General features: G+C 38.2%; 1 protein-coding gene across 2 annotated transcripts in view; it reads right to left on the bottom strand.

Moving 5' to 3' along the window:
- The window catches only part of ADAMTS9 (ADAM metallopeptidase with thrombospondin type 1 motif 9), a 162,907-nt gene that overhangs the window by 61,198 nt on the left and 90,224 nt on the right, over positions 1 to 11,485 (bottom strand). For both annotated transcript variants that reach the window (XM_005903770.3, XM_070359683.1), the window contains exons 27-28: positions 9,157 to 9,318; positions 6,293 to 6,469 (exon numbers count right to left, since the gene is read on the bottom strand). In XM_005903770.3, coding sequence (XP_005903832.2) covers positions 6,293 to 6,469; positions 9,157 to 9,318 — 339 coding nt within the window. The remainder of the gene's footprint in view (positions 1 to 6,292; positions 6,470 to 9,156; positions 9,319 to 11,485) is intronic.

The raw sequence follows: 11,485 nt of genomic DNA, 5'->3' as shown, positions 1-11,485 counted from the left end.
AAAGATGAACAGAAACATACTTCCTGATAGAAGGTTTTTAAATGTTCCATGCCATCAGCAAGTGAGCATTTATCACTGAAAATTTACTGGGCGATTGCACATTTAAAAAGAAAGACAAGATCAATAATTTATATTTATTGAACAAAGATCATTAGCAACCATGAAGATACACATGCACACAACACACACACACACATATATATCCTAATAGCAACTTTTATTTTTATGGTTGTAGTGAGGCTGTCAGGAAGAAATTGTCAGTTCTTTACATGTTCAACTTCATTTAATACCGAATTTTCTCTCTTCCCAGTAGAATCAATAGCTCTGATTGTGCATTGCTATATCCTCAGCATCCCAGAAGAGACTAGCCCCACAGTAGGCAAATAAAAAGTATTAGCTGAAAAATTAATGACTTCTTTTTTGAAGGAATGACCTGTAGTCTTTTACTCCCTCCTCATAAAATAAATCTTCCTCAACCACGTTTAATAATCAGGATTCCCTCCCAGCCAATTAGACTTGGACTCAGCCTCTACCTCCCACTCCACATTCCAAAGTTTCCATTTGTGTCCATTCCAGGAGGGCAACTCCCTGACCTGAGTCAGGGGGAGGAGCTACACTCCTCAGGGTCTAATGTCTCTCTACCCTTGCCCCCATCCCCACCTTTGGACTTTTTAAAACTGTAAAAACAGAAATCTGTCAAGCAGTCATGAAATATCAGCTTTCAGAAAGCAGGAACAGAATCTCTGACAGGCATACAATCACTGTAAATACTAAAAAAAAAAAAAAAAACACAACTCCAGTTAAGTTTTATCTCCAATAAAACAGATGCAAGGACAGTGTGTTCTGCGGTTTTTAAGTACACGTGAGATGAGTGGTTTATAGAGTCTTAATCTACTCTGAGTTCAAATAAATTTTATAATTTCATATATTGTAATGTTTTCATTAAAAAACTATCTTATTTCTATACTCTATATTGATAGAGCCAAATAATGTGTTTCTTATTTCTTTTTAAAAAAGATACTAGCAGAATTTTTAAGATATGTCTGCATTAGTAAAAAGATTCTTATTTTTATAAAAAATGCATTCATATTTAATGTGATATTCCTTGTAGCCAAAATCTTTATATCATCTTCTGAATCTGGCTATTAATATTAGATATTTCAAAAATAAAAGTGAGAGATGTTTCGCCATTCCCTAAACACAGTCAGTTATTGGAAGTGTTCAGAGCTGCTGGTTATGGGAATTTACCAATAAGAGTTATAAATTCAGATTTTCTATTGATGGAGTCAAATGGACAACATCAATATTAGCTAAAAAATGTTGAGTTTAGATGGAGGGTGAGTTTCAGCAATATCCTTTTATTGAGTATAAGCAGGAGCTAAAAAAAATTCACTCTGAACATGACCTGTTTCTTTCTACCAAAATAAATAGGATTAATATAGTCAAGCATACTAACACTGGGAGACACTACTTTGGAAAAGATCCCTGGTGTTCTCCTTACTGGCTGCAAGTGATAAAGCCTTCCTTCTTCTTCTTCTTCAAAAAAATGTCTTATCACTAAAGTACTCAATAGATTATCACACATTCAAATGGATTCATAAAAACACCTCTCTCAACATGGTCACATGGGGCTAAATGTGACACCAATTTCCTTAGCCTGATTTGGTACATAATAAATACTGAGTCAGCGCTAGCGAGCATCTTCTGCTTTGGAAATGTTATCTTATACAGCACCTCCTTAAAAAAAAAAAAAAAAAAAAAACCCTCAAATGCCAACTCAAACCCTCAAAAGTGTCCAACTCTTTGTGACTCCATGGACTGTAGCCCACCAGGCTTCTCCATCCATGGGGTTTTCCAGGCAAGAATACTGGAGTGGGTTGCCATTTCCTTCTCCAGGGGATCTTCCCCACCCAGGGATCAAACCCAGGTCTCCTGCATTGAAGGCAGACGCTTTACCCTCTGAGCCACCAGGGAAGTCCTCAAATGCATATAGAGAGTTCCTTATTTTGGTCTTTCCCCTTCAATTACCATAAGAAACTACTGCACGAAAATGGAGCTCAGTAGGACAATGTGGAATCAGTAGAGATCTGAGGTCATCTTTATGATTTATCACGTTTTGAAAAGTACAGGTTCTCTTAAAACTTAGAAGTTTATGGTTGTTTTCTTTATTTTTCTTTAATGAGAAATGCTTCTGATATGTATTGCAGGTGAACAAATCACAAAATTGACAAATGTTCTAAGTCTTTTACAGTTATCCGAACAAAAAGAATAAGTTATGATCAAACTGGTGTGCATTAGGGTGAGCTTTTCCCTGTACCTGGCTCCTCTGACATGTTCAGAACCATTTCTCCTAATTACTTGTTTTGACTTCTGGCTATGCCTTATCATTATCTACAAATTAAATAAATAGCATACATATTTCATAGTTTAGACTCAATGAATCAGGACAACAGTATTAGAAAAGAAAAAAAAAAGCAACAAAATATTAAGCCTCTTATATTTTTGTTTATATCACTAAGCATCATTTCCAAATTCAGAAATATTTTTTAAAGTATCCCTTTAAAATACACATTTTAAACTATCCAATTACATAAAGCTTGCCACATGGTTACTCAGATTTGGGAGAGAGACAGAACAGGTTGGGAGAGATTTACAAAATTAAAAAGTGTCTTTTTAAAACCAAAGGAAACATATACACGCATTTCTAAGCACACAGCCTACCGGCCTTTACAGTCTGCTGATAAACACTGATTTTTAAACATTGTATATAAAATTAAATAACATGGAAAAAATAAATATGCTTTATTATATAAACACATAGAAATCTGTACTCCTCAAAATATTCAGATAACACGAGGCTTGGCTGCTTAAAATTGTACTCAGAAAGTATGGTAGTGATATTTACAGTCTTTATTTTTCCTAGAGATAGATGCAGTGAGGTGATAAAACACTGATGTCAGACATTTTCTCTACCTACCTACAGAAGCTGCAAACTTTCATATGAAAATGAGGTAGACACAAATTCATAAATTGACCAGGCAGAAACAAAAGCACAGTTCCTTCGTGAGCCCATAAATTCTCATTATTCAGGTTGACAGGCATTATTCCAGAGCACCTAAAGCAAGGCTCAGAGAACACTTTTAAGTTTGTCAGGAAAAATTCACACAAGCAATTCCTCCTAAGGAAAACCATGGCCTCCAAGGCAGTCAGCAAGCACATATACTTGTGGTAAGTCGCTTCAATCAGGTCCGATTCTTTGCAATCCTACGGACTATAGCCCACCAGGCTCCTCTGTCCATGGGATTTCCCAGGCAAGAATACTGGAGTGGGTTGCCATGCCCTCCTCCAGGGGATCTTCCTGACCCAGGGACTGAACCCAGGTCTTTTATGTCTCCTGCATTGACAGGCAGGTTATTTACCACCAGTGCCAATGGGGCAATGCAAAAAAGGAGAGCCAGAGGCCCATCTTGGACAGATTAGCAACCTTTTCAACTTTTGTTATCTCCAAGTGGCTTACTCTAGAATGCTACAGAGTTTTAACCCACTCCTCACTACAGTTTGACAGCTCTCTTTTCAATTCATCCCTCTAGCCACAGGATGTGTGCATGCAATAGGCAAATCAGTGTTAAGAACCTTATTTCAAAAACAAAACATTGCCAAGTCAGAGTGCAAGGACGCATTCAAAACAGGACAGAAAAGACAAAATCTAGGGAAGATGTTTTCAACAATCATGATTCTCAGTCTCTGGTGATTTGAGCCAGAACTAACAGTCTTAAAATGGGTACTTAAACCCTACATTCACAGAAGCTTCATTTTAGAGTCTGGAAACTGTGCTAACAGCCATTTGGAGTTTCTTTCCTAAATGTTGTTCCTTAGTAACAATTGTTGAACTAAGCTATCTTTATTTCGACCTTGGAAAAGACCTACTCACACAGCAGTAGTTGCTTCTCAACACTATCTCCTGTGTGGGGGTACTCGGGATAAGAAAGCAGCTCGGCCACAGGGGGACTAATGGCTACCCTTGGTCGCTAATAAATCTAGTTTGCTTTCTCTTGAAAGCAACATGTTAGCACCTCCAATATAGTTTTTCTTGTTGTTAATGTCACTGTCAGTTACAATGATGAAGCACCATAGAAGTGGCTTATGGCTATCAACACAGTTCACTGAGGTATGCTTCAATTTAGAATTACTAAGAAATGGTACCAAAGCATCCATAAAAATCAACATACAAGTAAAATACAAATCCTACCATAAAAATCGGAAAGGCTGCCCTTGCATAATTTAAGTCATATATTACAAATGGATCTATTTAAATAAAATGCTTTTGATTTAGTTGATTTTCAAAAATCACCATGAAAAGCCTTGTAAAAGTGGCCTTGCTCCCATGCTGCAGAGGCATTTGAATATACATCTGAATAATGATTACTTTATAAAGGAAGTGCTAAAATCATATAGGCAGCAAAAGCATTTTCAAAATCCACATATTTGCTTTGGTGCATTACAGAGCATTTAGAATCTCTCTCTCCTTTTCGCTGTGTGTTGGAGAAAACTATGTGTAGCCCCAAAACAAGAACTATAATAAGAAAAACTTAAAGTCTTTAGTTAAATTATTTAGAAGATCATGTTTTAAAATTTAAGCATTTAAACTCTTAAAGTATCTATGTGAGAGGGTGGTGATCCAGTGTAAAAGAAATTAAACTGTGTTTAGAAAGTGTTCAAGAAAGAGAATGCCATGGTAACTAATATATATATATGATATAATATATTGTATATATACTATATACAATATATAATGTGTAATAATAATATATTATTATATTATATATACACACATATTCTGAGGGTTAGGAGATGCTTTTTGGTGAATATTAAAGAAAACTTTTTGGAGAGCTACTATATATTTTGATATATACTAAAGTGTGGTGTTGGTGTTGGCTGAGTGAGTGAAAAGATGAACTATAATGGGCTCAAGAGGGAAAATTTCATGAAAAATAATATGTAACAGGTGACTTAGGGAAGCTGGAATGTCAGAAGATGCTCTTGACATTCTAAGGTTATTTCTGATCTTTTTCGAAACGTTCATTTAGGGAGAGTGCCAGTATTGCAAACAAAATACTCTGGGTGAACAATACATCTGAACTGCCCTTGAATAAAATCCTTACAGCCCAGATAAATAGTACTACTTGAGATAATGCGCTAATTCTTCTAGATTTCTACTTAACACAGAGTACAGTAGTTACGCAGCTAGTATTCTACTTATAGATACAATCTCCAACCTTGAAATCTTTGACCCTTAGAAGTATCAACAGATTAGTAGCCATGTCAGATCAGTTAATCTGCTCTTTAGTTGCTTTCAGGAATGGTTAAGGTTTTTTCTCAGAACCCTATAGAACAAAAAAAGGCTTTTGGATATGAATTCACATAATATTAATTCAGCTTCAGTGCAATTAATGCATTCACAGGAAAGTTTACTCTATTTACATGAAACAACCCTAATGGCTCCATACCTGTGGCACCATTTAGCCACAGTATTGTTTTGACACAGCTGATCTTCTGTTTGCCAAGATTTGCGCCAGAAGTTTGCATAGTATTTATAGAGCCAAATCTGTCTCCCAATGGTGTTTAAAAGCAGATGACAAAGGAAGCCTAGGACCAGAGGAAAAACCGGTCTCAAACGGGCTTTGTGTCTTGATAGAAGAGGGAACATTTTAGATGCCTCGAATGGCATCAGGTCACTGAGTCCACTGTTTGTCTTTGGAATTTTCCAAATGATTTCACTTGATTTTATGGGCACAGCCTTTTTGGTGATTGTGTTGAGAGCTGTACCCGAGTCACACAGGCAAAGTATAGTCACTGAATCAAAAATTGCTTTGGCCTCAATAAGCAGGTATCTTCCCGCCAAAGTCAATACCACCAGCTTAGAAAAGGAAAGAATATCTGCTTCTGAGTTGTCTGCTTAAATCACTTTGGAGTTTAAAAATGGCACGGAGTTTCTTAAAAAAAGAAAAATACACACAAACATATATAGTCTAGTTCTAGGAAAGGATGCTACCTTTTGGCATTGGCAAAAGGCCTGTATGAGGTACATGTATCCTGTAAAGTCACTTTGGCAATATCATTTAAAAAAATGAATTTTGTTGAATGTCAATATGAAGCAAAGAACAGACTGTGTATAGTACAGTTCCAGGGATGCCCTTGTGAGGAGGACAATCTGTCTCAAAGGAGTGACCCAGAGCACCTTGGAATTGGAGTGTTAGTTTTAGTTAGCAAACATGAATAGTTAGGGCCGTACCGAACTCCAAGGGCCAGCACTCCAGGCAGCATCTTGAGGACAAGCGTGTGTGTTACACTGCTCTCGATCTGGAGGCTTGTCAAGAATTTCACAGCTCAGATCCGGAAATCGTTCCCCGCTGGGCCTCTGACAGACAACCAGCCTTGTTCTCAAGCCTCCACCACACAGCTTAGTACACTGAAAGGAGAGAAAGGAAGGCTGCAGTTATTCTGTCTGAACAGCCAGTGGCAAATTTTCTTTCCCCATGAGAAAAATGTTTTAGCCAAGATAGACTATGGCACCAGGCAAGATAAGCCTATAGGCAGAATGAAGCTCAATTAACAAAAGTAATACATACAGCAGACTGGAGTCCTGTCCTTTCATGATGTGTGTGTGTGTGTCAGTCACTCAGTTGTGTCCGACTCTTTGTGACCCCATGGACTGTAGCCTGTCAGGCTCTTCAGTCCATGCGATTTCCAGGCAAGAATACTGAAATGGGCATCCACTCCCTTCTCCAGGGATCCTCCCGACCCAGAGTTTGAACCTGGGTCTCCCACATTGCGGGCAGATTCTTTACCATCTGAGACACCAGGGAAGCCCCCTTTCATGGTAGCTATTGTTTATTAAGCATTTGCTCTTCATCTGTACTAAATGCTTATATATATGTTATCTCATCAAGAGGAGAGTGTAATTATATGTGGCAACTGAGTTTAAGAGAGCATAACTTGATTAAGGTCAATTCAGCAGCAGGTGTCCAGGATAAGATTACAGCCTTTTCTTTCAGGTATTAAAAACCCAAATCAAAGAAACAGATAAAAATCTAAAAACCACTTAGTACCAAATCAAGGATATAATGACTGAGCTGGTCTCTTTTCTGGCAACCTCTAGGAAGTTGTCACCAACCTCTTGGCTATTCTGTGACTCCAGTCTCCGTAGACCTTTCTGACGTCCAAATATTTTATGCTATCTCTGAATCTGAGGATAATGACGGCATTCCCCCAGGATGAGTCAACAGTGTGGTGGGAATGATGGATACAGTTCTGACTGTTGGCTGGACCCATGCTTCTGAGGCAGGAACAAGTTGTATTTCTTGGACAGTACCATGGAGCTCACATCCAGGAACACTGTTCCCCTGCTGTGTCAAGGCCAGATCTCCCATGGAATTTGGAATGATCTGGTCTGTGCTGACAGCCAGCATCCCAGCAAATGCGTGTACTCTCCTGGCTTTAATCCAATTACAGAAGCTTACGCACAGGCCCCATGGGACAGAGCTTTATGAGGAGTTTCAGGAAACCCACAATATATGCGTCTCCAAACCTGACTTCCCTTTCCGTTCTTTCAGCAAAGCCCTCCAGAACGACGTACTATCAACAAAAGTTAACAAAACTCTGTTATGAGTGCCTATGACTACTAGGTTACTTGAATGAAAGCATGAAATGTGGACACGGGACTTCGATCAGCCAGGGGTGTAGACTAACATGCCCTTCCATCTCATGTGTCTCTGTTCCCCTCTTGGTGGGCATAGGGGGCCTCCATGATGTTAATCCTTGTGTTTTATTTTATAAATTTTATAGTCAAGATAGAACAACTCGACAAACTCTAAGTATGTGCTCTCCCTGTAGATTCAAGAGTAGAAATATATACTCTTTAATTAAATACAAAACAAAAAACATCTAAGTCCTACACATGATAGTGGCTTAAAACCCCATTCAATAATATAGTCATACTAATGATAATTATTATTAGTAGTAATAATACTGATTATCATTATTATAATAGCAGCTAACTATGATTGAAGGCTACAGGCTAGGTTTTGATGTGCACTATCTCATATAGCATGAATATTATGAAGTGGGTGCCATTATTTATTCTCATGTACAGATGAGAATACAGATATTTGGCAAAGTTATATTATTTGTCAAAGCCACAAAGCTTGTAAGAGCCAGGGCTGGGACGGGGGCCCAGTTTTGTCTGCTCCAAATATTCTACGGCCTTTCATCAATCATAGCTGACAGTCCTTTTTTTATTATTATTAATTTGTATTGGCATGTAGCTGCTTTACAATTAGTAGTCAAAAGCAGTAGCTTTTGTGTTAGTTTCTGTTGTACAATGGAATGAATCAGTTATATGTTTACATATATCCCCTCTTTTTTGGATTTCCTTCCTATTTAGGTCATTATAGAGCACTGAGTAGAGTTCCCTGTGCTCTACAGTAGGTTCTCATTAGCTATCTATTTTATACATAGTAGTGTATACACGTCAATCCCAATCTCCCAATTCTTCCTCCCCACTCCCCCTTGGTATCCATTCATTTGTTCTCTACACCTGTGTCTCTATTTTCATAGCAAGCAATTCTTAAAAGGTTAAGAGCTGAAGAATTTCATTATTTGAGACTATACAGCTAATTATTCACTTCTATGATTACAATGCATCACCTCTGACAAGAATAACAGCTCCTAATCCCTGATGAACAACAGCTGGTTCATTACGAATTTGAAATACTGGGAGACACAATGCCATGAGAACAATGGTGTACCACAAACACCCCCAAATTATGAAGATGGCAAAACTTCCATTGATTAATTTAACACACATTTCCAGTCACTTTAAAAGCACCCATGTTTTAATCAGCAGAGGTTTACATTTTAAACTAACATTATCTGTATTCTTTCCTAACTTATCTCTCCTATGTAGTCAAGCCATTTCTATATGGTAATAAATGCACTTTGAAAATAGTCCATAATTAAGATAGATCTCCTAGTTAATCTGAAATCAAGAAGCTTTAACTAGAGCCAGTTCTTCTTCCTTCATATAAACTATGAACAACAGCACTGTTTGGTATTTGTTTTTTTCCCAAAGGATGTATAAGTGGAGTTTGCGCTCACCTCTCCCCAGCTGCCATAAGCCCACTGAGGGCAAGGGCCAGATTCGCAGGCTCTGTGCTCATCAGGTTTGATTCTCTCCACGCAGTCGTTGGCAGTGTATCCGTTCTCATCCTGACACACAACAACACGCCGCTGGGACCCACCAGCACAGGTACTGGAACACTGAACACAGCAGACATTGGTCAGCACCTCAGGCTCCACCTCGAGGACCCAGAAAGCAGCTGGCTCAAGGGTCAGAGACAAATGTGGCAGAACCACTCTCAAGTTGTCCACAATGGACAGAATGCAATCCTGAGCGTCTCCCTTCCATGCAGCTGCTTAATGTTCAGGTCTTAGCAATATTTGGAGGGCAGAAACACCACTTCCCCCTTGTGCATGTTAGGTCTCAGTAGGTGTTTAGCAACTGCCTAATGAGTGATCATGTCTTGTGATTTCCAGAGCAATCCGATTCATCCTCTGCAACTCTGAGAGGTGCAGGCGTACTGACTGACACCACAGTCTACTGGGAAATTCTTTTTCTTTTCAAAACTGCTAGCACTTACTTAGAACCAACATTTAACCTCCCTTTCAACACAGGGGTCAAATCACTTGCTTAAGGAATTGCCAGTTGTTGAAATTAAGCTTCTATACTAATTCCTTCAATTATCCAAGGAAAGCATCATGGAATGTCACTTACATATCATTTCCTTGCAGCTAACATTCCCTTCTCTCCCTTCACAAAAGCCTCTACTTTCATAGCTAATGTAGCGAGATTTGTTTTTCTTCTTTATTCTTATTCCCCAATGAACTTGAATTCCATATTGACAAACTTCTCTTCAGGTGCATGAGCCCAGCCATGTCTCTCATGGTTGTCACAGAATTATGTTCAGCCTTCAGCTTATTTCCCACACAAGCTTCTCATAGCTCTCTTATTTATCTGCATCTTGAGTGTTTTTTTTTTCCCTCTTTCCATTTTTTCCTTATCTTTTGAAACCCGATGTGTTTGCTAGTTTCCTTCACTCTGACCCTTAACTTGTAAAATCTGTTTGCCTGTCAAAAAACCCATCAAGTCCTCTAAGCAGTGCAATTCTCACAACTTATCAAGTCTCAAACTGTATTTGCAACAGTTTTGAGTTCCAGGTTCCAATGGTTGATAGGTGCTATCAAACTCCAGCTCAAACTAGTGTTATTTAAAAATAACTATAAATACTGCTCGTTGCTGGTCACCTTCTATATAAAGATGTGAAGAAGTTTTTTACTTATTGTACTGGACTTCAGTTCAATTTCCCTGCCAATGTTGGTAAAATTATGAATGACTTTCAAATATACTGAGCTTAATTTTTTAAATGCAGAGCAGGATAATAGATTTATTAATTCTGTCTGAGCAATTATTTAGGAGATTTTTGATTTAACAAAATCCCACCTCTATTCTCTGAGGGTTCTGTTATACTTACTCTAAACTTAAAAATACTTGTTTTCTACTTTTAAACAGCTTAGTACACAAGAAACACAGAAAACTATTAATTGGCTTTGTTTGAGGCCAAGAATTTGAAATCTTAGGAAGGACCTTCAATAGTATAAAGAGATTTGGAATATATATTTTGGCCCTTGGATTTTTCCTTTGATAATAAAATCTTGATTCATTTGTTTATTATCTCACCTGTGTTATTGTCCCCAATAAAATTATAAGTCTCCTCAGAACTTCAATATCATACTTGTATCCCTAGTAGGTTCCACAGTGCTGGTCACATGATTACAGTTTCTGGAAGGAATAGTTTCATAAACCACAGGCTATCCTCCCTTCAGTATGGCTGAGTGGAGCAAGAAAGGACAACGGATCCAGGGTCAACTTAATGCATTGGCTGCCCAGTGACCAGTCCAATGCTTCCTACAGAGAATCTGACCAGAGACAGAGCTCAGCTGGGGGCCAAGCAATTGCCCAGCACAGTCTAGAACTCGCACTGTACCATTCTAGACCCAGGGTCAGCCAGGGTCTTTACACTCCCATATCAAGGTGAAATATTGTACATGATCTTTCTCCAGGTCCAATTTTGCCACATTTTTTTTTTTTTTAATTAATAGGGATTCTTCATTCCATTCCCATGTTGCAGAATTTCACTCTGGACTACTTTTGTTAACAATTTTCCTATCCTCTTTAGACAACATATTTTCCTAGGTAAACATTCCTTTGAACAAACCCTGTATGTATCATTGACACTCTACAAAACAAGAGAGAATGGCCATTAGGGAAACAAGAGATGATGGACATCTGTTTGTTTGTTTTTTTTAACCTGCCTCGTATATTTCCCATTGATATCTGGCAGGCTGGATTTTCCTTTAAGAAATCCAT

This window comes from Bos mutus, chromosome 22 (assembly GCF_027580195.1).
Source record: "Bos mutus isolate GX-2022 chromosome 22, NWIPB_WYAK_1.1, whole genome shotgun sequence".
Classification (NCBI taxonomy): Eukaryota; Metazoa; Chordata; class Mammalia; order Artiodactyla; family Bovidae; genus Bos; species Bos mutus.
This window is presented reverse-complemented; position numbering and strand designations above follow the sequence as displayed.